The 25,730-nt window shown below is 39.0% G+C and overlaps 1 protein-coding gene across 1 annotated transcript in view; it reads right to left on the reverse strand.

Moving 5' to 3' along the window:
* KCNH8 (potassium voltage-gated channel subfamily H member 8) overlaps positions 1-25,730 on the reverse strand; it is a 367,066-nt gene that overhangs the window by 22,097 nt on the left and 319,239 nt on the right. Inside the window, exons 12-15 of the mRNA XM_027585610.2 lie at positions 10,203-10,241; positions 5,985-6,343; positions 3,140-3,246; positions 553-629 (exon numbers count right to left, since the gene is read on the reverse strand). Of these exons, the coding sequence (XP_027441411.2) occupies positions 553-629; positions 3,140-3,246; positions 5,985-6,343; positions 10,203-10,241 (582 nt within the window). The remainder of the gene's footprint in view (positions 1-552; positions 630-3,139; positions 3,247-5,984; positions 6,344-10,202; positions 10,242-25,730) is intronic.

Below are 25,730 nucleotides of genomic sequence, written 5' to 3' on the forward strand. Positions count from 1 at the left end.
GTAAAATATATTTTAATAAAGTTGTTTAAAAAATTACCTGATTTTACATGGTTAGATGTAAGATCCAGAGAGGTAAAGTGCTTAAAGTTACCCAGCAAAAATATGTCAGGGAAAGGAAGAGCATTTCAGGCCATTTGATTACTCTGAGAAATAGCATTCATCTTTGGATCAATTATCTTGCTTTAACTCATTAAAAATTACATGAAAAAAGCGAAAAAGCACCAGTTACATCAAGTGTCAATACATTTATGATGCTAATTAGTATAATTATCATTTATTTAGTGTTAACTTTATGCTAAATGATTTGCCTATACTATCTCAATTTCACAATGGGCCATAAGGCAGGCATAATTATTGTCCTCTTCTTATACATGGGGAAATAGAGCATGAGAGAGGGTAAGTAACTTGTGAAAGGTCACATAACTCATATGAGGCTTAGCGGGAATTCAGCCATGGTGGTCTGACACCAAAGCACATACCAGCTTTTGCTGGTAACTAGGATTTATAGATCTTACCATTCCAGCATGACCAAAGAAAAAGAAAGCTCCATACCTCACTGTTGAGTTTATTTATTTGCTGCTTGGTCTCCTCTGCTTTGATAAAGAGAACAGCAGCTCCAATCTCTGGGTCTGAAAAGTAGAACACACTCAGAATGAGTCTTTTAGCAATAAACCTCATATTTGAGGATTGGGGCAGTTGGAACGGAGAAGGAAGCCTAAGCTACTACCTTTACATTTGCCTGACGCCTGTGCACTGTAGGTTCTGTCTCCCTGGGATTGGACATGCTTCTAGTAATCCTCTGGATCGTGCCTGATATACTCCTTGAACCTAGGCATACATCATGGTGGGGACTGTGACCACACTGACTGGATGTGTCCATGGCAAATCTTCCTTTCCCCTGAACTTCCCCTTTCCTCACCACCATGTTCCAAGATGGCACAGTTTCTCTTTTTTGACCATTCTCTAAAAACATATCACAGTCAATGCCTAAACCCTAGAATAAGGGTGTTCTTTCCTCCTCTTTTTTCCCCAAATATTAATTCCTGTGCCCATGAGAACATTTTCCCCCCACTTCTATTTCAGGTGCTAAACTCCACTGCAGGTTTCCTATCTCCTCCCTTGTTGCTCTAAAAGATACTATCTCCCATTTCCTGGTTCTCTTATCTCCACTTTTTCTTTACCTTACTCTTCCAAATACATTTATTTCTGTCAGTGACAAAAGTATAGATGAATCGCTGCTAGCTGGAGTATAAAGGAATGAATTTTTTATATATATATATATATATATATATATATATATATGAATTGCTGCTAGCTGGAGTGGAAAGGAATATATATATATAATTTATTTATATTTATTATTTAAATGTATTTATATAAAATGATGTGACCCTCATAATACCCTAATTCTGGTAAATTATGGGTAAAGAAGTTGTGGAACAAAAAAGTAAAAGCTCATTTTGCAAAGAATTTTGCAAAGTTAATCTATTAATTCAATGAATGACTAGAGAAAATATACAGTAGGCTAAATCTCCTTTAGAGGAGAGAGCAATGAAAAAAAAATATAATTGACCCTCATGGAGCTTAGAGTCTAGCTGGGAAAAGAGAAAACAATTAGGCAATAGATTTGGATTTCACACTAAGGGCACCAGGAAGCCATCTCAGGGTTTTAAGTATAGGATCAGAGTTATAAGAATAAATTTGTATTTTTAAAAATTTACTCTGTATGGAGAGCAGAACCACAGAAGAGACTTTGGTAGCAATGCATGCAAGAGATGGGTGTGGCAAAGAAATGTATGGTGGCAGTAAGGATACAAAGTCTTAGAATTGAGGGTTTAGGAGATAGAGCCAAGAAAATTTGTTGCTTGAGTGCATGAGTGTAGGGGTGGATGTTGGGAAAAGAAGAGGAGGCTAAGGAGGTGGTGGGACCAGAAATAGGTGGATGGACATGGTGAGGCTCTGTGTATCATCTCCAGGTCTAGGTTAGTCAATAAGGAAAACTTCCAATTGGAACCTACCATCAACTTTCATAGCAGATACATCAGTGTGACTGTAACTATGATTTCTGTGCCTCTTTCCCCAGAGTAACATCAACACAGGTAAGTCAACTGAATGAATGAATCAGGATTGTTGACTGATATCTGCACCCCTTCTTTCCCTGTCTTCCTTTCCTCTGCTCACTCCCCCACCTACCCCAGGGACTTACAAGGACCCTTCCACTTCCCTAGAAGATGATAATTACCAGGAAGTGGGATTGTTGATTGAGATGGAATACTGGTATTCTACCAAAAGGAGACACACACCCAGGACTGTACATTCAAAATTTTTTATTGGGTTTGGCTTTGTTCATGGACATATTCACTAACCGGTAACAGATCCTGACATAAGGATCCCAGAGCTGAGGGGGAAGGGGAGGACAGAGTTGGCAGGGGACTGCTAGCTTTCATCTGGTAGTTTGCTGGTAAATTGTTTTGGATAGCCTATGCTTGCTCATTATTCTCTCTTTATTAACTACAGGTGTGTCTTCTTTAGAATTTACTTATCATTTCTGGCCTTCATTATGTTGATATATTCCTTGTAATGGGCAATGAACTCAAGAAGGCAAGGGAGAGAGAGGAGGCTGGGTTAGGTTTGGGGGTACCCTTACATTAATTCACCATCACTAGAGGGTAGTGCTTCACATAGGTCTCCATCATTTCCAACCTTCTTACATCCTGCTGAAGTTGTTTATTCTCTGACAAAATGCACGTACATAATCTCTCATCAATAAGTTGGTTAAAAATAACCAATATTCCTACAGTGTACAACCAACACAGCTCTTCCTCTGGGTAATGTTGGTTTTGTGACTAGTCTGCATTCATAATAAGAAAACAAGGTCACCCTCTAATGAATAGCAGAAATTTGAGTCTCCTGACACACCATTTACCTTGGTTGGTAAATGGCAGAACATCTAGCTTGGATAGAGGAACAATTACAAATTATATCTTAATAACTTGGAGATGGCACAGACTCAAGTTGAATTGTTCCATGGCATTGGTAAAATTCTATCATGTAGAAAATGCAAAAAAGTGCCTATGCCAAACATTACAAGTTAAAAAGATATATCACCCTTTGATAGAAGGCTAAATATAGAGCTTACCTCCTAGAGGAGGGGAAACTCTGGGCTCTGGCCTGATGCGTTCAGAGCCAAAGTCAAAAGTCTGGCTTTCCTCACTGCTGTTTCCATCTTCAATTCCATCAACAATCCTGTTTAAAATAAAGGACATTGGTTAGTTGTGCATTTATATTTATGGGTTCCAATATTTCTTTTTTTAAAAAATATTTTATTTATTTATTTTAGACAGAGAGAGTGCACATGGGGGCGTGTGGTGGAAGAGGGAGAGAGAGAATCCAGAGCTGACTCCCCACTGGTGAGGAACCTGACTCAGGACTCGATCTCATGACCCTGAGATCATGCCCTGAGCTGAAACCACGAGTCAGACACTTAACCAACTGAGCCATCGAGGCACCCCAGATTCCAGTATTTCCAGAAGACTTAAAAATACTGTCTTAGTTTCTAAATTCTACATACTCTAAAGCTGAGCTATCCATTATGGTAGCCATTAGGCTTATATGGCTACTGAGCACCTGAAATGTGGCTCATGCAAATTGAGATATGCTGTAAGAATAAAATGCACATTGGATTTTGAAGATTTGAGTAAAAAAAATGGAAATGGTTTTATTAGTAAATTTTTAATATTATTTACATTTGAAATTATATTATTTGGGGCATACTGAGTCAAATAAAATATATCATTAAAATTAAATTTCAGGTGGTGCCTGGGTGGCTCAGTCGTTATGCATCTGCCTTTGCCTCAAGTCATGATTCCAGGGTCCTGGGATCAAGTCCCACATCGGGCTCCCTGCTCAGCGGGAAGCCAGCTTCTCCCTCTCCCACTCCCCCTGCTTGTGTTCCTTCTCTTGCTGTCTCTCTCTCTGTCAAATAAATAAATAAAATCTTTAAAAAAAATTAAATTTCACTTTATTTATTTATTTATTTTTTGCTTTTTTAAAAATGTGGCTACTAGAAAATTTAAAATTACATTTGCACTGGGTGTTATATGCAAACAATGAATCATGGAACACTACATCAAAAACTAATGATGTAGTGTATGGTGATTAACATAACAATAAAATAAAAAAAATAAAAAAGAATAGAGAGAGAAATGGAGAGAACAAAGAGAGATCATGAGAGAGAAAATGAAGAAAGAATGAGAATGAGCAAGAGCGAGCAGATGAAAAGCAAATGGGAGAGAATATTAACAAATTGTCTAGCTGAGCAACAGTTATTGGGATTTCTTTGTGCTGTTCTTATCATTTTTCTGTAAGTTTGAATTATAAAATAAAATCATCCCTCAGTTAAAAAAAATTACATTTGTGGCTCACAATTTTAGCTCATATTATATTTCTGTTGGATAGAAATACTATAGAATTTAGAATCTTATTTATTCTAGGATTCAAAGCCTTAAGCTACAGAAGTCCTTTTATCTGAATTCATATTAAATCACCACTCTATCTAGAATTAACATGTTTTAATCTAATGATTATAGCATCACATTAAATAACTTTGATGACACCTTTACTCTGAACCTGGACAAAACCAAGAGTTAAAGAATTACATATAAAGGACTATTAAGACTTTGGCTAGTCTTCTTCCCTTGCTAAATAATGTCTAACCCACTCATTATTTAAAAAATATTAAGTCTATTGTAGAAAATTTAAACATAAAAGTAACAAAAATTAGAAAATAAAAATCACCTGTAATCCATCACTACTGTCAGCATTTTGATGTATGTTCTCAAAATCTTTTTATAAGTATAGGATCAATTGTATATAAACCTTTCTTTTCCATCTTTCTTCTTATTAAAAATTTAGGAAGGAGACAAATAAGGCAACGTTTTTAAATTACCATCCTCAACGGAATTCCTGAACCTTTAATGTCCACCTACTTTTCACTGAGTCTGTTTTGCTTATTTTTAAAAATATTCTCTCTAAATGGATAAATTGTGTCCTTCAAATGACTAGTTAAATATATTGACAAATATCACTTGCTTTACAAGTAGAAAAACAGAATTTGAATCCAGATTTCCAACCTTAATCTCTGAGATTTTGGACAAAATAGTTCAATTCTTATATCTTCATAGTACAGATAATATGAACTACCTTACAGGACTCCTGATTTCCCGAGGAGACTAAATGCAACAGTGAATGTGGAATTACCTAGCAGAGAACATGGCACATAGGAAGCGTTCCATTTTTTTTTTCTTGCTTCTACTTATTACTCAGCTATGATGTGATTTTTTACTATTGCTTGTATTCACCATAGACTACTCCTTTCACATTATCTGCGTCAGGATTTTTCACTCTCTCAATCACCTCTAGTTAATCCTAAAGTGAATTTTTAAAATTAAAAGTATAGCCATTCCATGTTACATACAGAAGAGGCCAGAAATAAAACCAAGCTTCAGTTGTCCACAATGATGAAAAAAATAATATTGAAAATGAACATCAACACTTCATTTCCTTTATGATTTTAACTTATTGTTCCATAAAACATTTGGTAAGATCAGGCATTGAGGGAATCACATCAATGGGCCTTGTTCTATCTTTTATTTTCATTTAAATCTATAAATTATAAAATTACAATGTAGAAATACACACTTATGATAATAGGTAGAGCTAAATGGATGATAGGAGTAGAGAAGGACTTCTGAATATTTAATGGACCCTTTTGAGAATACAAATAACACTAATTATTCTCATACTGTACACACCTCCATGTAGAAGCAAAAATTGCACACAAAATTCAGGAAAGTTGAAGAAGTCTGGCTAGGACCCTGTGTGGTTGAGAGGCCCAGGAGGCTCGATAATTTACTAGCTAGGTACTAACTTGGACAAAAGGCAGCCTTTTTCACTAGGAAAGAATTGCATGATGTGATTCTTACCTTGGACTGAGGTCTGGGGGTCCAGCGCTATTCAAAGCTGACAGTTGCAATTTCAAGTTTCTCTCTTTCCTTTTAGCCTGGTTAGGGGGGTCAGTTTCCTGTTTGTTTTGGGGGGAAGGTGAACTGGAGATTCTGCTAGGTGAGTGAAATGGCACAGTGCCCGAGGCCAACTGCTTCAAGCTTAGGCCTAGATAGCTTTTATTGCTTCCAACCTTCTTACTGCATGCAGAGGATGTTCCCCTTGTGTAGATGGGAGAGAGGGAGGCTGTCTCCTCGTCTTCTCCCTCCTCCTCCTCCTCTTCATCTTCCACAATGGACGGGAGTTTTTTGTTGATGCTGCCATTTCCCTTGGGCTCTGACTAAATCAGTGGATAACATAGATTAGTACAGATCACGAAGACCGCTTGAGAGGTTGATCATTCATGCTGGTGGGCCCACCTAAGCAAAGTCAAATCCTTTAGAAACTTACTTCTCAGTAAAACTTAAGACTTTGCAGATTTTGCTATTATTTATTCAGGGGTTCAGTGTCTCCCCATTTGAGATATTCCCCAGGTTTACCCTCTTTGCTATCTTGGTGTCAGCCTGTTAATGCCTCTCTTGGTCTTTTTAAACTGTCTTGGTGGGGAGCTGTGTGAAACATGCGTTTTACCTGGTTTGCATCCAGATTTTACTCAGCCTGTCATCTGTAATAGTATATGGTGACATGCTCTTAGGACATTTTCAGTTTTAGGTCTTCATAGGGTCTTTAGTGGAACTTTATGTGCAGATCAACCAGAAAAATGTTATCTTTGAGAATAAAAATCTTTCCTATTTTGGATCACATAGATGGAGTAAGATCAGCAGCATCTGCAGCTACTCTGCTTCCTGTTATTTTTATTCTCAGATGTCAGTTGGCAGGAAATGGAGCAAACCATTTGGTCTGCTCCCCTTGAGAACTTTGGGAGGGGAAGGAGAAGTCTTGCTAAACCCATCTTAGATTCTTGGCTGGAGTCATTCAAACTTTTGGACTAATAAGAAGCAAGGGAGAGGATGGGTAAAGGCAATGGAGGTAATGATGGAGAGGCAGGGCAGAAAGGACAGCAAAGGCTAAGCGAGTGGCCTGCAATGGAGTCACTATGAGAGTGGGTGTTTCTTGCTCTGCTCCAGATGTGGCTTCCCTGCTCCAAAAGGTCATTCATTTTTCTGTGCCTCATTCTCTTTTGAGGATACAATTGCTTCTACCTGCTCATCAATAATTTCTAAGAGAAATAAGACAACAAACTGAACAGATCTAAGAGTGCTATTTAAATCTCATGAGCTGTCATGGTTATTCCATCATCTTAAGAAACAGTTGGTTTATTGGTATATATTTATTTTCCTGTAACAGTTACAATGATAGATACAACAACAAAAAATGAACTTGAACCTGTGGTGACTTTACAGGCAATAGCCCGATTCATTCGGTTTAGGCCAACCTAAGCAAAATAGTTAGTTTACTCATGAAGCTTTCTTGTATTTTAATCTTAATGGCTCAAAATTTCTTGAGGAAATGGCATTAGATTCATCTTTCCAACTAGATATGATTATTTTAATTAATGGTGAAGCCATTAGTTTTTTATTGGGATAGTTATGGTTTGGCTTTTACTTGTTTTTGCTTTTCACAGTGTTTTAAAATTCTGTGCTTATAACAAAAGTTGGACCCACGTGGAATTGCGGGGGAACATTTGTTTGGTAGCACTGTAGAATAGAAAAATTAGCTCATCCAGTTAAAGACACAACAGGACAAACTTATCAAAGAAATGAAAAACAATGAGTGAATTCTTTTAATTGGACTTCTGTTTACATTTGTATTGGCAATTTAATCATTCCTTTGGTTCAAGGAGGCTCCGCTGGCCCTAGGAGAATTCTCTGACTAATAATCTATAGTGTTTGTACTTCTACAAGCTTGTTTAAATTTCATACTTCCATTTTATCATGGAGACTTGGAACCTTGGGCAAGTTGCTTAGATATTGACTCTTGTGATCAAGGCAGTCAATGGTACTTATACGAAGAATTAACTATTCCTCCTAACATTATTGCAGAGAGGAGCCAAATTTATTAGATTTTTAAACACCTAGTCCCACATGCAGCCTCTATGCAGGAGTACCGGTTACTTTCTTCAGGCCATCTACACAGAAACGCTTGCTTCCCTTGCGTAGCTGGATTCACCCATGTATACACTGCCATAAAATTCGACTACAGATTTCCCCCTTCTCTTCTGACCCACCCTTTCATTTCCCCCTGACAAATGCTTCCATGAGGGCACTGAGGTTTTTATCCCCATAGTCACAAGAATCTCTAATTTAGCTCATGACATTCTACTGGGATATAGCCATTTCGAACTCACAGGTGACTAGATTCAATCAAACCTGTCATGATGACAAGGGAAGCAGAAAAAAGTTTAGTGGCTGAATGCATAGACTTTTGGTCACACAGTCCTAGAAGTCCTGAGACTTACTACTTATTACTTGGTCAAGTAATATAATTGCTTAAATCCTTGGTTTCCTCACCTGTAAATTGGGAACAGTGTGAGGAAATAGGTATTAGATAATGGACGTTAAAACACTTAGCAATGTGCAGTGGAAGTACTTAATAGATGCTTGCCCTTGTGGTGATGATGATGATCATGAAGAAAATGGAAACATTTGCCTCAGGGCAGGTGCTACAGAGAGTGTTGGTTACCTCTTTTTACATAATGTCCCCTTCCTTGCTAGTTAACAGAACTCTTAGCAATGCACCTTGCCCAAAGATCTCCTTTCTCTGCTTCCTTTGCCAGTTGGTTTGACCAGGAGGCAAAGTTCTGGGGAGATACCATGCAAGTGGACAGGTTAAAAGGAACTTTTAGGAAGACGTCTGGAAAGAGGGGAGCCTCTATGCTGCACTTTCATATTTTTTGGTTTTTTAGTTTCTAGTCTGGACTATTGATAAAGTGGAGAGATCTCCAGCAGCCATCTTAGATAATGAGAAGATCTTAAAAAAGGAAGCCATGCATTGAGGATAATGAATCCAAAAGAAGAAAGCTCAGGACCCTACTGACACAGTTATATCACCCACCTCTGGCCTTGTCCACAAGAGAGAAATAAATATCTATTGCCTTGAAGCCCCTATTATTCTAGTGGTTTTGTTATTGTAAATGAACCTAAACCTTAATTATACACAATGATGTTTTTGAAAGTTAAAGATGTTGCATTCTTAGAAGGGAATCTTCATTTTCAGAGTGCTACGAAGGGGTGAGGAATTCAAATTGGAAAATCCAAAAGAAAGCTAAATTTTTCTTCATGAGAAAGAGAATATAGGAATGGCCTGGGGGCAAAGGGGTGTAGTTGTGACAAAAGGCGACCTGTTGAGAAGAGTTGAAACATAATAACATTTTGCCAGCTCCTGAGGAGGGATTTTGTAGAGATGAGAAAGAAAAGACAGCTACTGCCAGACATAAACTCAGTTGAATGCACTTTGTTTTAAGGGCTGTTAAGAAGTTTCTCAATAGTATTAAAAGTAAACCCTGTTTGCACCCCCACAGCCCCAACTATCTTCAGTAAATTATCAATGTCTTTGACATGTGTTATGTAATTGGATATGTGTTTCTCTGCACGTATGTGTGTCTGTGGGTATACATGTGTGTGAAAGGTGTTGGGTTCCTCTTCAAGGAGAGTACTGAGTAAGGCAAAGAGCTTTTCATAGAGTTCTTGTCCCAGGATTATTGGTAGTCCAAGTCTAGGTAATAAGTCTGATAAATCACTGTTTCTTGGGAAAATTTTCTGTGAAATTGGAGGATTCTTAGAAGTTGGAACTGCCTTAAGTGTTCAAGTGAAACCACTTCCAGAATATCTCTGAACCATTTCTTTTTATATACCTCATGGATACTCATGTTGCACCACCAACTGGAAGTCTACAAGAAAACATTTGGCTACTACTTTTAAACATAATAAATGTATTTTTAAGATCAATACCTCAGGATCTTACTACTTTTGGCAGGTTCTGGTGACGACTACTTTTCAATGACCATATAACCCTTAAATAGAGAGATGAGTTTCAATACTTCTCTGTTCCAAAGTCCAGAAAGTCAATCAATACATTTCATTGGGAAGTGTATCAGGGAAATTAGAAAATAAATACATAAGACCCTGAAGTGGGAGGCAGATTTATTGGAAATCCTACAGATTTTAGATAAATGTTCTGCTCTTTGGAAAAAGCCATACCTGTGAGACCGTAGATTTGTTCGATAATCTTGATATCACCTGCAAGAGGAAACAAACAAACAGAAGTCATGAGGATCATTTAAGCCTTCCCAGGTGGTTTGGGACTGGGTAAAATGTAGGAAGCAGGGGAGAGAAAGTGTGGGGGATGATGGATCCACCTGGATGGGCCAGAAGGAAAAACACCTCCTAAAATATGCAGAAAAAGCCTCCCTCAGCCCAGCTTCTGGGAGCTCTATTGACCAGTGTTCGGACTAAGAAAAGGGAGTAGCAAATTGAATGTCACACCTAGGAAATGATCAAAAGAGTGGACGTATTGGCTATATTTTCCATCTTGATGCCTTATTAGCTCCCCTTTTGTTTTCCATCTCCCATTTTCCTCTTTTCCTGCCCTTCTGCTAAATTCTCATGTCTTCTGTGATTTTTCTCTCTGGCTCTGTGAAAACAGAAACCTGTGGAATCTTTTCTTATTTAATCTAATTTCTTTCCATCTGTTCACCTCCCCTTCTTACTTGAATACGGGTGGGGGTGATGTCTCCTTTCTGTCCTATTTGTTTTCCTCACCATGGTGTTTCTTGTGGACTACAATTAAGTTCACTGGGGATCCTGATCTCCTGTTTGATCAAATTTAAGATTCCATTGATTACAAAAAGAAAAAAATCCTGCCAATCAAATTGGGACATGCCATCAATGATAAGAGAGACCCCAATATCAGAGATGCTAAAAGGTGAAAAACAAATGTGTGTTGTAGAATTACTTCAGCTGGGCTTCAGACTACATCTTATATAAAATCAAACTACAGTACTGTGGAGGAGTCCATTATAAAACATGCAGCTTTCCATGCTGGACAAAGAAGCTCTGGAACTTATGATATATCCTGGAAACATGCTTCAGGTCTCATCTACATTGTTTTTTGCGCAGACACTTCTTTCATTTTAAAGTGGTAAATAGATGCTATAAATTAGCATAACTTTATTCACATTAAAAAAAAAAAACCTTTACACTCAAAAATGATCTGCCTAGGAAGTGAGACATATTTAGTAATTCTGTCAACTCTCACTGTTGTTGTTTTTTTTTCTCCTAGATGATTAGGGAAATAGATGTGTTATTATTTATACAAATGCTGGCATCATTATTGCTGTGCAAATACATGTTTCATCAATGTTTAATTTTATCAAAGAAGTCAACCCATTCTACATCTGCTTAGTTGCCTAAATATGCATTAATCAGAAGCATTGTAGACATAAGTTTTGTAATAATTCCCTAAATAGTGACAAATAAAACAGCTGAATAATTAAAAATGTGAAAATCCAAATTACAGTGCTGTTGCTACTGTGGTAGACACAAAAATGTGTTTTTTAAAAAGCCTTTCAGTTACAGCCTGGATGAGAGAACAAAAAGCCCTGTGGGATTTAGGAAGCCTGAACAGCTTCAGGTCAGAGGTGCCCTCTGAGGTGTAGGAAGAAGAAACTGGCCTCAGCGTCTTTTGATTTGGGTGTGACTCCTAGCTCCCTGGTTTACTTACTGGTAGCATGACTTCTGTCAAGTTGCTGAATCCCAAGGTTGTTTTCCTGTATCAGTGCTTCTCAAACTTTTATGTGCACACAAATCACCTGGGGACTTCATTCTAAAATGCAGGTTCTGGTTCAGGAGGTCTGGGGTAGAGCCTGAGACTCTGTATTTCTAATGAGCTCCCAGGCAATACTGATGTGGCTGGCCTGTGAGGCATACTTTGATCTCATAACCAACACCACTGCTATTATCATCCTATCACCTATTAATTCATTAAGTGTTCACTATGTGACAAGCATCCTGAAAAATGCTCCCAGCCATTATGTCCACTAATTTTTATCGCAATCCTAGAGGTAAGAAGTATCCATCATATAACCAGCACTACTGTGATAGGCTCTCTGATTAAGTCATTTCATTTGCATATGGCATTAAGCGCACGTATTTTAAAAGAGTACTATGATATATTCATTCTATTGACCAACACTTCATGCTGATCCAGATTCTGCCAATTGCAGAGAATATTAGTTTAATGGAAACCCAGTATTTTAAAGCCAGAAGTCACCCTAAAGAGTGTCTGCTACAATGATTTGTAACCTGGGAGACAGTAGAATGTTTGAGAAGCATTCCTAAGTAAATCAGATTCCAGAGCACCAACTCCAGAGTGTCTCTTCCAGTTGGTGGTGGGTAGGACCAGGTCCCCAGGTCAAGGTTGAAACCACTGAGTTAGTCCAACTCTGCCTACACGTGTGGAAATTGCCATCCAGGGAGATGAGGTGACTTGCCCAATCCATGCATCAGGTTAGAGTTCTGGCAGAACCCTACCAGACGCCAGGTGCCCTGACTCTCTGGGTACCTTGCACAGAATCAGAAGTTGCCTTAGGTGCCTCCTCCAGCAATTAATGCTGTTAGTTGAGCTGAAAGACTAAATGCCTGACATATTGTGGAACTGAATCTAGCATAAGGTTTGATAACTGCCACAAAGAAGATCCCCAAATCTCATGATACTAAGTTACCCAAGCACTTTGTTAGCCTTTTCTGAATTACAGATCTCTCCAGAAAAATGATGCATTCTTGACATTCTACCCCCATGGAAAAAAAATGCACAATACAACCTTTGAATAGATAATGTTTATAGATCTCGTATCTTTTTCCAGTAACTGGAAGACTCAAAGGTTTTGGATGTTTTGAGGAAGACAGTCTTATCCAATTTGAATCCCTCCCACATGAAATTTTTAAAACTTTTAGACAGCAGAACTGCTGGTAATCTCTAATGGGGATGATTAAAAAAAAAGACTGAAGTAATACAGGTTGGGATGATAAAATGTTCTAAATCAGACATAAAACAAGGAATGAAGGTCATTGCAATAAAGTCTTGAGAGAAATAAAGAAGGCTGAGGGTCAACCCACTCAGATCTTAGAATTGTACCTTCAGTTTGCCAGGACAGAAGAAGCCAAGTGTGGGCAAGAAAGACCGGGGGCATGTCTTGGCAAAAGGTTATTACAAATAAGGTAAGGCTTTATAACCTTGTGGACTAGGAAAGAAACACATTCTCAGCTATACGGAGTTGGTTTAAAACGTTTCTGCATAAATTCTCTTCCTCTTTTATTCCCCGGTCCTAACCACTTAACTTACTCTATCACTCTGTAAGTCCAGTGGGAACTAAGAGGGAGGACCCTTACATTGAAAAAACACTGCTCACTGGCATGGAGAACCAGAAGGAAAATGGTCTCTTATTACTCAGACAATCTGCTACAAAAAAGCAAAACAAATTCACAATGTCCTTTTTAAAAAAGAACTGTGTAAGGAAGTTCTCAAAATTCTACTATTGAGCTTGAACTGCAAACAGAAATCAAATGTACTAAAATTAATGGTGATTATAGATGTAAAAAATGCCACTGTATTCTTTAATGTTGTCTATGTTGCTGAATGAAGACATTCTAGAAGAGCTTTCAAAGGCTCATACCTGACCTTGCCCATTCAACTTATTTTTTTCCTAAGTTCCTAAACTCCCCAGTAGTAAATTTTCTTGCTTTTAGGATTTTCTTTGAGCAGGGCTACAAGCTCTTTGATTTGTTTCATCTATTTCTGCCCACTGATTAAAGTGTCTCTGAATTCTGACACACAGTACTATGACGATAAGGTTTGGGGCCTAGACTTTCATAGGATGCTAATGCCTCACCTTTAGAAGCTGATTGGTTTTTCAGTAATAGTGAGGCATTGCCGATAAGCTTTCCTTACTCTCAAGATCTTTTCAAGAGACTGAACCACCAAGAAGTTAACTACTATGAGGTAGGAAGGAAGCAAATGGGAATGGAACCCACCACAGAGGCTTAGGAATCCTAAACTGTAACCAGTGGCCCAGTGGCCCAAGGAAGGTATTCTCATGGTTTACTTGGTTTGCAGGTCGGAATTACAAGCCCCTGTGTGAGTCTGCAAATGTCCTCTCAACTCTGGAATCTCCTAAGACACTAAAGTGCTCTGGTAGGAATGTTATCTACAGCTGATTGCTCAATTGGGAAATGAGATGCAAATTACAAGGCTCTTCTTTCTAAGTGATTCATGATATCCTCTGCTTTGTTAATAATGCCACATTGATTAAGTCACAAAGCAGATTGAAGGAACATGTGTCCTCATTCAGAAAAAGGAAACATCACATATTTTATCTTGTTGTCTGGACAGCAACATTACTAGTACTGGTGGCTGTTTGGGATAGAGTATGAATGGAGGATACTCCCACATAACTCACATCGTTAAAAAGCCCATTTTTACAAAACCATAAATAATTGTCATATGATATGGCAAGTAGCAAATCAATAGGTCTCACTTTTATTTCTGATCTGCTTCTTTCTCTTGTAGACTTAAGTGGAGGTACCAAGAAATAGTAAATGACACCAAAGGCAGGTGGAAGACAGAAAGAAGCATTGGAAAGCTCTGGAGAAAGAATAGGCTTTGAATAAGGGGGCCCTTGTTTTCAACTAAAAAAAGTCTAGGAGTTCACTACCATCTAATCTAAAGACATTTTTGAAGCTGGTCTGAAATCCTAAGTGGGTAACACAGTAGCTAATATGTTTCCTTTGCTTGTTGCATAACTTAGAAACAGAAATGAGATTTTAATTAAAAAACTGATGATTTTGAACTTTTCTAATTTCACCCTGAGCCTTGAGGTGAAGACAAACTTAGAGGAGACGTCTTTTCCTCTACATAAATACTATCACTTCTGATGCAGAAAGCACATGTCAAATAACTGAGACTTGAATTTAGAGTTTAATTTCTAGTTCTGGAGAGCTCAACCACTGAGACTATGGTATAGGAAACACCACAAAAACTCCTCTTCTCTGGGTATTATGTGTGTTGGGGGGTGGGGTGGAGAGGACCCATTTCGGAGATAGCAAAGCATAATGGCTAAGAGCTGGGATTTTCCTAGTCTTTTCACTTATTAGCTATGTGACCTTGGGAAGCATAGTAATTGGGATAAATAGGTAATGATGAGATAAACAATTTGGTGAATTTGAATGGTTTACCCCTAAATAATTTTATTTCTCATTCTTCCTCTGAAAAATGATGGTGGGGTGCCTGGGTGGCACAGTTCGTTGGACATCTGACTTTGTTTCGGCTCAGACCCTGATCTCAGGGTTATGAGATCGAGCCCTGAGTCAGGGCTCCGTCGGGCTCGGGCTCGAGCTCAGCTCAGTTGGCTTAAGACTCTCTCTGCCCCTCCCCTACCTCTCTCTCTCTCTCTCCCCCCCCCCCCCCCCGTCTCTCGAGTGCGTGCACTCTCTCTCAGGTAAATAAAAATTTTTAAAAATGATGATAATATTTAAAGTTGTTTTGAGGATTAAGGATTAATTATATTACATTTACATATAAATGTAAACTGAACAAATCTTGGAGACCCAGTTGGCCACAGCAGACATTAAGAGAAATGTATAGCACCCAAAAGTACAGTTGACCCTTGAACACCATTGGGTGTTAGGAGTGCCGACCACCCCCACTCCCAGTGGAAAATCGTTTAAAACTTTTGACTCCCCAAAAACTTAACTACTAATAACCTACTACTGACCAGAAACCTTACAAATACATAAACTGTTGATTAATACACATTTTGTATGTTATAAATATTATATACTGTATTCTTACAATACAGTAAGCTAGAGAGAAGAAAATGTTATTAAGAAAATCATAAGAGAAAATATGTTTACACTACTGTATTTATCAAAAAAATCCACGTATAAGTGGATTCATGAAGTTGAAACCTGTGCTGTTCAAGAGTCAACTGCAATTCTTAAGAAATAATTATTCTTTTGTGTTTTCAAGAACCTTAAAGCTTATATATTGATAAACTACAGTAAGACTTTTTAAAATTACCCCTCCCTTTCTATTCCATTAGCGATAATGAAGGTGCTCTCTCTCAGTTCTCTCACTCTGGATCCCTTCGGTTCACACTCCCCTTCCTGCTTCCTCTCTGGCCATAATGCCCAACGTTCCTGTCAGAGCTGACCGCTAGGTGGTGCCATGCCTTCCAGCCAGCTCGTTTCTCTAGAAACTGAAAGTATTTGGAGCCCGCCAAGCAATGTAAGTCTCCTATGGCTTCAACTTTATGATACACAAGGGACTTATCATGAAAAAAGTCCTCACATTGTTGCATTTGTTAAGTACTTGGTCCAGTGTCTGGCATAAAAAGTAATTAATTCCTGTTAATAAATGTTAGTTATGTTATTGTTGATATATTGATTATGAAGAAAAGTTTTCTTTGAATTGGATTAATGGGAAAAAGGCCATTTTTAGCTATGGATATCCAAACATTCACACAGATGGATTTGTCCAACTGAAACTAATATATATGTAGGACTCCTTAATAAAGAGACCATAAAATTGTTAAACATGAGTTTCCCTACATTGCTGTACTAGCAGAGGGCTATCATCCCATGCCACAGAACTCTTCTTTGTGCAACACTAGGTGGAATACTTTACATAAAGTAATGACTTGGTATTCTATTCTTTCCTCTCTCAACACTTTTTATCTGCTTCACTTAAACAAAATAAAGCACTTTCAAATCGTCCATACAGTCAAGACACTGATAATGTATGCAAATTAACTCAAGCACGATTTTAACTTCCTATCTCTAAATTCAAATGTATGAGTTACAATGCTTTGGGATTAAAAGAAAACCCAAAGAGTCTCTTAATACTTATTCAAGAACTTGGAAAATGCAGGAGGATTTTGAGAGAGAGAGAGTTACTTATAAATATGTGGTTCATATTATTCTAGAAAGGCAAAGGAGGAAAATACACACCATTATGTGAGAAAACTAGAAATTTCTCCACACTGACATAGGGTTTTAAAGGTTTCAGGCTTCAGGAGCTATGTGCCAACTCCATGATTTGGGAGTTCAGCAGTTAATCAGTGCTAAAAAGAATTTGCAGTTTAAACTCATTATATTGAGCTGAGATTCCATGCCCCCCAATGACCTGCTTCTGATTAGGGTACAATGGCTCCTTGGTTAGCTTGTAAAATCAGCTACTATGTAATTGTAAGGAAACACAATAGCTGGTTTCATAAGAGTTTCAGGATACACGCTGAGTACTTTGGTTCCAAACCAGGTCATTGAAGGAAGATGCTCAATTTGGTATGAGAAGTTTTCGCATCATAACTCCCGATGGCACTTCTAAAGCTAATGTGAAATGCCTAATTTGCTGCCAAGGAAGCTCACTGTCAATTATACACTGTAACAAAAAAGGTGAACATCCCTATATGTTGAAAATAGTGTTTGTACCAGCAAACCGAAATGAGCTACTCTGCTTATTTAAACCACAGTGCCTTAGTTAAGCTCACTTAGCCAGAGAAAAGAAGAAGCCTATATGGGGCCATGATAGAGTGGTCATAGGCAGCTTCCACATGACCAAATGCATATCCTTTTTTTTTTAAGATTTATTTATTTACTTTAGAGAGAGAGCATGAGCGGGAGGTGAAGAGGGAGAGAAAGAAAGAAAATCTCAAGCAGACTCTACACTGAGCATGGAGCTGGACGTGGGGCTCAGTCCCATGACCGTGAGAACAGACCTAAGCCCAAACCAAGAGTAGGATCCTTAACTACTGTACCACCCAGGAGCCCCCAAATGCATATCTTTTTTAATTAAAGCACTGTGAAACTTAAGAATGAAGAATATTGTGTTTCACAGCATTTACACTTTTACCAAATATTCAACAATTTCTAGGTGAAGAAGAAACTCTCACAGTTAGTAGATGAAGGCCAAGCTTCTTAGGTTACCCTTTTTTTGTACTCAAAGGTGATGCATGGAGCACTGTAAGGAAGATATTACTAATTGTATAATTACTAATTATATATCGACTGAGAACAGTCTTTGTGAGAATTAACAATAGAGTACAAACCACTGAAATTTAGGAAGAAATGTGTCTGAGTTGGCATTTTTGCTCCCCCAGAGGTGCTCCAAGAAGTCTCCAGAACAACAATTGTCATAGATCAAATGTGCCTGATATATCTTTTTTCCTTCTCTGGTCTCTCCTAATAACGTCCTCACCCAAAGTCTGTGAAGGAATCATTCCCCAGTTATTTATATAGTGGTATGTCTTTTTTATTTCTTTTCTTATGTAAATTTGTATTTTGAGCCTGAGGTTTCATCCCAGGATAGACTTTTCCTTAACCTTTAAAAATAAACAGTGAAAGGGGCGCCTGGGTGGCTCAGTCGTTAAGCGTCTGCCTTCGGCTCAGGTCGTGATCCTAGGGTCCTGGGATCGAGCCCCACGTCGGGCTCCCTGCTCAGCGGGGAGCCCGCCTCTCCCTCTGCCTGCAGCTCCCCCTGCTTGTGGTCTCTTTCTCTCTCTCTCTCTCTCTGGTAAATAAATAAATAAAATCTTTAAAAAAAAAGCTGAGGGATTTAGGGGAGAGGTTTGTGGGGAGACGTGAGGTAATGACGGGTTTCCTGAAATTACAATATGTGGTTGAGATTTTAGCGTTATCACGTGACAGCTTAGTTACAGAATGGCCATTTCCAAGTTTGGACAAAATCACAGCAGTATCAACTGTGGAATTCCTCTTCATAAAAATCTGAACAATGAATAAAGCAGATCCATTTAGAATCGGCATAACTTCTTAGAGTGAGGCATTCTAAACTTAAGAGCTAAGTCATTTATAGGTTCATACAAAGACATCATTCTTCTAGTTACACACATGAAATCTGTAGAGATAATTCTCTTCAGAACAAACTTTTCTCTCCACATTTTATTAAAATTTTTTAAGGCGATTATTTTCATGATTGCAAAATATGCACCAGTGACTTTACTGGAAGGACGATGCTTTCACAAGTATTTACATGAGTTTGTGCAAAGCAATTCTGGCCCTTCAAGTTTCCAATCTCCTGGATCAGGCTGTGCTTGTGAAGTTGTGTCTTCGGGATTGCGGGAAGCTGGCATGTTGGATTCTTTGAAGGGATAATTTTGGCCTTAGTTGGACTGTGAAGTCATACTACTTTTAGGTAATATAGATGCTTCCAAAATAAGTCATTTGGAGTCCCACAGTGGGTGTCATATTTTTCCTAGTAATTTCCATTAGATCTTCAGGAGGTGTAACTTCTACTTGCCACTGGCTCTAAACCACTGACTTTAAGAATCTCCTCTCTTGCCTTTTTGTTAATTCATTCAGAATTTTAATTTAAAAAAATTTTTTTTAAAGATTTTATTTATTTATTTGACAGAGAGAGACACAGCGAGAGAGGGAACACAAGCAGGGAGAGTGGGAGAGGGAGAAGCAGGCTTCCCGCTGAGCCGAGAGTCCAATGCGGGGCTCGATCCCAGGCCCCTGGGATCATGACCTGAGACAAAGGCAGACGCTTAACGACTGAGCCACCCAAGCGCCCCTCATTCAGATTTTTTAAACACTTTTACTTGGAGAAGTACCATTAAAGAGATTCTGTGGCAAATTATTTAGAAAAACTGAAAAAAAATATTTTGAGGTATGACTACCCTATTTATTAATGAATTTGGCAGATATATATTCCTATAGGCTAGGCTTTCATAAAACGATGGCAGTCTCATCTGTCCAGCAAGCTGCATTCATCTGCCGCTCCTCACGTTCTCCTCAAATTACTAAGTGGTATCATGCGTGTCCATTCTGTTTCCTGAAGAAGACATTCTCGTTTAAAGGCAACACAAAAACACAGTCGTAAAATAAAACACATACAGAGAGCAAAAACAAACCATTTAATTTGGTTGCACACCTTTCCCAATGTTTAAAAGTTTTCTTGAGCTGGAATAAAAAAATAATGGAAAGGTCCTACTAGAAGGGCCCATGGTTCAGCCTGGTTAATCGTTCACTAACCGGTCAGCCGTTCACCCGGACGGATGCATCCCGTTGGACACATAGCTTGGTGAGATTTCCCAGGCTGCGCGCACTGAGCCTGAACCACATGACTCATTCTGGCCAATGGAATGTGAGCAGAAGAGCTCCGTGCCATTTCTGGGGCTGGCCCCCCAGTAATACAAAGGCAGCCACCACCCTCTCTCTCTTAACTGGTTGGCTGGCTGGATACAAAGTGTCTGGTGAGGGACTCAGGCCTGGAGGGTGATGGGGCCACCAAATAGAGGAAGCCTGGATTCCTGAGTCATCAGGTGAGAAGCTGCCTCCTGTATACTGTGATATGAATAAGCTTTACTGCATAAATCGTTTATTCTACTTATTGTATCAAATTATTGAGACTTGGGGTTGTTTGTTGAAGCAGTTAGCTTGACTCAACTGACGGTTTCTTAGCGACCATTTAGTCCAGAGATGAGGAACTGGAGGCCCGCAGAAGGCAAGCAACTTGCTCCAAGTCACACAACTTCTATATGTATTGAGTCTAATGCCTTGTATTCATTGCTCTTTTTGACAGAATCCTGTTTTGGTTTTTCGGTCTTTTCCCCATATATAATGCTAACATTTTGTCCCATCAAGACAGAAGTGTGACTAATAAAAGAAAAAAACGTAAACTGTACAACCTGGAATATAAATATGCTTCCTTAGCCCTAGTCAGACCTGGGACTGTTTATGAATCCTGGCAAAACGCAGTGTCACAGATTGGTGACCATATGCTCTGCTTTTAAAGAACTTAATCTTCCGGGTGGAACATATAAGTGGGATTACCACATCACTAAAATCTCAGCATCTTGCAGATGTTCATCTCAGAATTTTTCCTTAATCATTTTCCTCAATGACATGGAAACCAAATCCTTTAAATCCCAATTCATTTCACATCTCTCTATCTCCATGGATCCCTCCACCCTTATAGAGTTGTCATTAATACCCCATGCTGGCCTGCCAATTCATAATCTTGAGATACTTCAATCTTCCCCGCCCCCCCAACCTGGCATCTTGTTTGCTTCCGATTTCTGACTACCTGACTACTGTTTCCTTCAGTCAAAGCCACCACCCCTTTGGCATCCCAGGACGCTGGGTTTAAATGGCGAGCAAATAGACGCCTCCAATCTGATGAACCAGAGGCCTCCAGATCTGCCTGCGGAGCACAGTCTGCGCTGTGGTGTAAGCAGACTGTTTCTACCATATGTCATCGTCTCTGCTGTCTACACCCTTTTGGGGAACTTCACGGGAAAAGCACTATTAGAGATGTTTATCCTGGGATTTTGTAATTTGTTTTTAATTTTAATTTAATTTCTACCAACTTAGCTCATTTAGAACAGTTTTAATTATACCACCCACTGACTCTATGTTTTATCAGTTGAGCTTGGCTTTAGGATTAAAGGGCTAACTGAAGTGATGTTGTACGTGCCCAGGGATGACCGGTGAAATATTATTAGACTAGCAGAGTGCAAACAGTGAAATATATACTATAGTAAAACATTCAGGATTATTGTAACAAGACTCTGAGGATGCAGTCCTTGAATGAAAAAAACAGAATAAAATTATGTTTTCAAAAAAATCCTAACATACAGAGGTAAAGTATTTGCAGATTGAGAAATGTTAAAAATATTGCTTCTTTCACCTGAATTCTTTGTGTTGTTGTTGTTAGAGGGGGAGAGAGAGAGAGAGAAAGGTGAGGGGAGGGGCAGAGGGAGAGAGAAATCCAAGCAGGCTCCATGCCTCGCACAGAGCCCGATGTGGGGCTTGATCTCACAACCCTGAGATCATGACCTGAGCTGAAATCAAGAGTTGGATGCTCAACCGACGGAGCCACCCAGGCGCCCCTTTCACCTATATTCTTAATCCTTCTCCATAACTTCTCCATAACTGTGTGTATATGCACATAAAGGAAGTGCTGAGAACATTTTATTTCAATTAATAAGAAGGCCTCCAACTTCTTACAAGGATGAAACTGAATCTGAAAAGAATGGAAATACCATTTTGTACATCTGAAATGATCGTGGAGTAGATTTCACAGATTTACTCTCAAGCATGGAACAAAGGAAGGATAAAGAACAATTACATGTATAGAAGACTGAAAAACATGTACTTGAATGGGAAGACATTTTCCCAGAGCTAGTCAGTGACCACAGGGTTATTAAAAGGTGGATGAGATTTATGAGCAAATGAAAGCACAAATACTAAGGGAAAGGACAAGTTGGATGGCCAAGCTACAATAGTTCTGTCGTCTTACTCACCCTCTTGTTAAGGACATGTCTTTCCTGAAACATTTAGGCACAGTGGGTTTTTGATGAGACATGACGAGTAATAGCATTAAGGTTAAGAAGATTAAAGTGAATGTTATTCTGGAAATTCAGTATAGCTTCTGCTGTAAGTCAGGATGCCTGAAGGAAACCAACTCTTTTAGGAGAATTATGTTCTGATTTGTAGCAGAGTGCTTTAGTGGACAAATGTACTGGGCTGGGACTCAGAATACCAGCATCTGACTCAATTTTATACTATTTGATTCTTTCACTAATTCTGTAATCTCAGGCAGGAACTGCTGGGACAGCCAGTTCCTTCATCTGTTAAAGCAAGGATTCAGGGGGACACCAGGATTAAACATTAAATGAAAGGAGGTAATGTAAACAAACTCCCTTGCTCCTAATACATACTTAATAAACATTAACACCCTTTCCTCGTCAGCAGATGTGCTACTAAATATGCAGTCGACAAGAGAAAATAATACCTGTTGAGAAACATTTTGATTTTTTGACTGAATCTTATTTGAAACACATACTTGGAATGGTTGATGGAAGACTTCATCCCAAAGTAAAAGTCTACTTTGTGCAAAGGGAATATTCTAACTCATTTAGGTATATAATTCACTTAAAGTTATATACCTAACCAATGACTGGATTTTTAGTTCTCTGAATGAATACATTTTCTTTGCTCTTCCCTTTAAGTCACTTGTAATCAAAGGAAAAACTGAGTTTTAATAGATGGCACTTAAGGTCGCTTCCAGCCTTAACATTTTATTATTCTGTGATATGGAAACGTGTGTGTGTGTGTGTGTGTGTGTGTTATGTGTGTGTGTGTGTGTGTGTGTGTGTGAATGAATTAAATTCCAATCAGCATTCATCAAGCACATAGTTTGTACCAGCAGTTTTACTAGGAAAATGATTAGAAACATGAATAAAATATAGTTATGGCTCTCAAACAACTTATATGTATACAACTGAGTTCTCCACTCATAATTTGAGTTCTTCAATGATTTATCTTTTAAAATAAATCTTTTTAAAACCTCGTGAAAGTATAACATATACAAAAACATGCACAAATAAAAAGTGTACAATTTGAAGAATTATCAAAAAATGGTTCATTTTCTCTTTCATGTGAAGCTTGTTTTCCCATGGAAACATGTTTCCCATGAATGCTCCATTAACCTAAAACATAGCTGGCATTCACTGCTCATAGGACTAAGGGACAGAGGAAAAATGTATAACTTTGTTTTGATGGATAAACTTACACTAAGTTTCCATTGGGTTTAGGATTCAGGTGGCGTGGGACTGCATTTGCAGTTCCTCACCTCCCTTGCTTACTTGCTGAAGGATTGGACCAGTTTTTACCTCTCTCATCTTGAACTAGTCTTCTTAATCTAGTACAACTTAACTCCAAGAATACTGTGAGAGTTAACAGAAGGCAGTGTTTGTAAAGTGCTGAGCATACAGCTTGGTTCTCAGGAGCTATTATACCATCAGCAGCATCAACATCATCTTCACTTCACGGAGCCTTGTCAAGAAAGTGGGCTCTGTCGGGCGTCTGGGTGGCTCAGATGGTTAAGCGTCTGCCTTTGGCTCAGGTCATGATCCCAGGGTCCTGGGATCGAGTCCCGCATTGGGCTCCCTGCTCCTTGGGAGCCTGCTTCTCCCTTTGCTTCTCTCTCTCTCTCTGTCTCTCATGAATAAATAAATAAAATCTTAAAAAAAAAAAAAGAAAAGAAAGAAAGTGGGCTCTGTTACCAGAGCCTACAGCAGAACTTGGGGGCAGGCTCTGGGTTTCTGTGGTGACTAAAACACCCATCAAAAGTGCAGTGGGGAATGGAGGACCTGGGTAACAGTGGGGCAGGGTGGAGGATTCTTGGTGGATGCAGGTAGTTTTTCATTCTCAAGGAATGTGTGTAAGTCGAGTCCTGCCTTTGTGTGTGTGTGTGTGTGTGTGTGTGTGTGTGTGTGTGCGCGCGCGCGCGCGCATGCACGCATATGCAAATGTGACACTTTTATTACAGGCTGAACATCTGCTGCTCCCTGCAGGATGGAAGTAACCAGGAAAGTAGGGAAAGAAAGACTTTTTAGTCTTGTTTATGGGATGGCAGGTGGCCTTTTATCCTCTGACTTTCTCAACTCGGCTAACCCCTGCTTTCCCCAAGGAGCATAAAAATCTAAATGTTCATCGTTCAACTTGCAAACACAAGCTGAAATACCCAGATGTCCTCAAAATGTGGTTGATCTCTTTGCAGGATAGGTCTCGTGCTGTTTGACTGACAAATGGCTACACGGGACAGAATCCAGAGGAGATGAAACAAGAGCCCATTCAGGGTGGTTTAAAGTTTTTTATGTGTTCTCTACTTTATTTGTCTTTATTTTTTGATATATGTTTAAATAAGATTTGTTTTCTAATAAAATGTCGCCGCAGTATGATTGCACAACCTACAATGATGTGATTCCCCACAGTTCATACAGTCACTGGTTTTGCTTCATTTGTCCAACAACTACCTCCGACCACCCACCACTTTTCTGGATCTTCCTTATCTCAATGCTTCAGTCCATGGGTTGCCATGGAAACCACCATATTACTACAGTGTGATCTCTCTCCATCCTTGACCCCCTCACACAAACACTCCCACACACAATAATTGATGAAACCTGGGTAGGCACTTGAGTTGAGCTGAACCACTCAGTCCTTCTGCAGGAATCTAGAATCAACTGAGAGTCTAGCTTAATCTGCTCCCCATTTGAATTGAGGACCTGCTATCTGTGACCATTTCTTGCGATTTAGACAAGGAAAGACAGACGGCATGATGACTGAAGGAGAAAGAAATGGAGAAGAAAGGAAAAATAAGAAATGTAGAGAGAATCCTGACCTGATTATAAGAATTCCTGAGATACATGTGTGTGCACGTGTGTGTATTTTTTTTAATCCCATAAGACACTTCGAATCCCTACAATAAATCTCCTCTGCTTCTGATGCTCTATTTGAGTTGGATTTTTACTGGCTACAGTTAATGTCCTTGTTCTCAATTGCCCCCAAACTTACTAGGATCCTCAGGCTGGGCGCCTTTGCCAAAGTCCCACACTAGCTCTGTCCTACAATAAGAATTTAAAAAAGAATCAGTCTGTAGTTTGAGAAGAGGTTAAGAATAACCTTTTTTCTTCTTAGGAGTATGGAGCCTTCATCTCTCTGAGGCAGGAGAAAGAGAATTTTAAGGTTAGAGAGGAATGGGTCCAGTGGAGTCCATTCCACCCTGAGATCTTTCAGGGGGAAACAGACGGGGACAAGACTGATAGTAATGGAGGGAATGAAGCAGTAAGCCTGGGTAATCGCTAGAAGAAAAGAGGACACTGAGGGTCTTTTTGCTGCAGTCAGAGCAAGTAAGATGTTCATTAA

The sequence above is a fragment of the Zalophus californianus genome, chromosome 1 (genome assembly GCF_009762305.2).
Source record: "Zalophus californianus isolate mZalCal1 chromosome 1, mZalCal1.pri.v2, whole genome shotgun sequence".
Classification (NCBI taxonomy): domain Eukaryota; kingdom Metazoa; phylum Chordata; class Mammalia; order Carnivora; family Otariidae; genus Zalophus; species Zalophus californianus.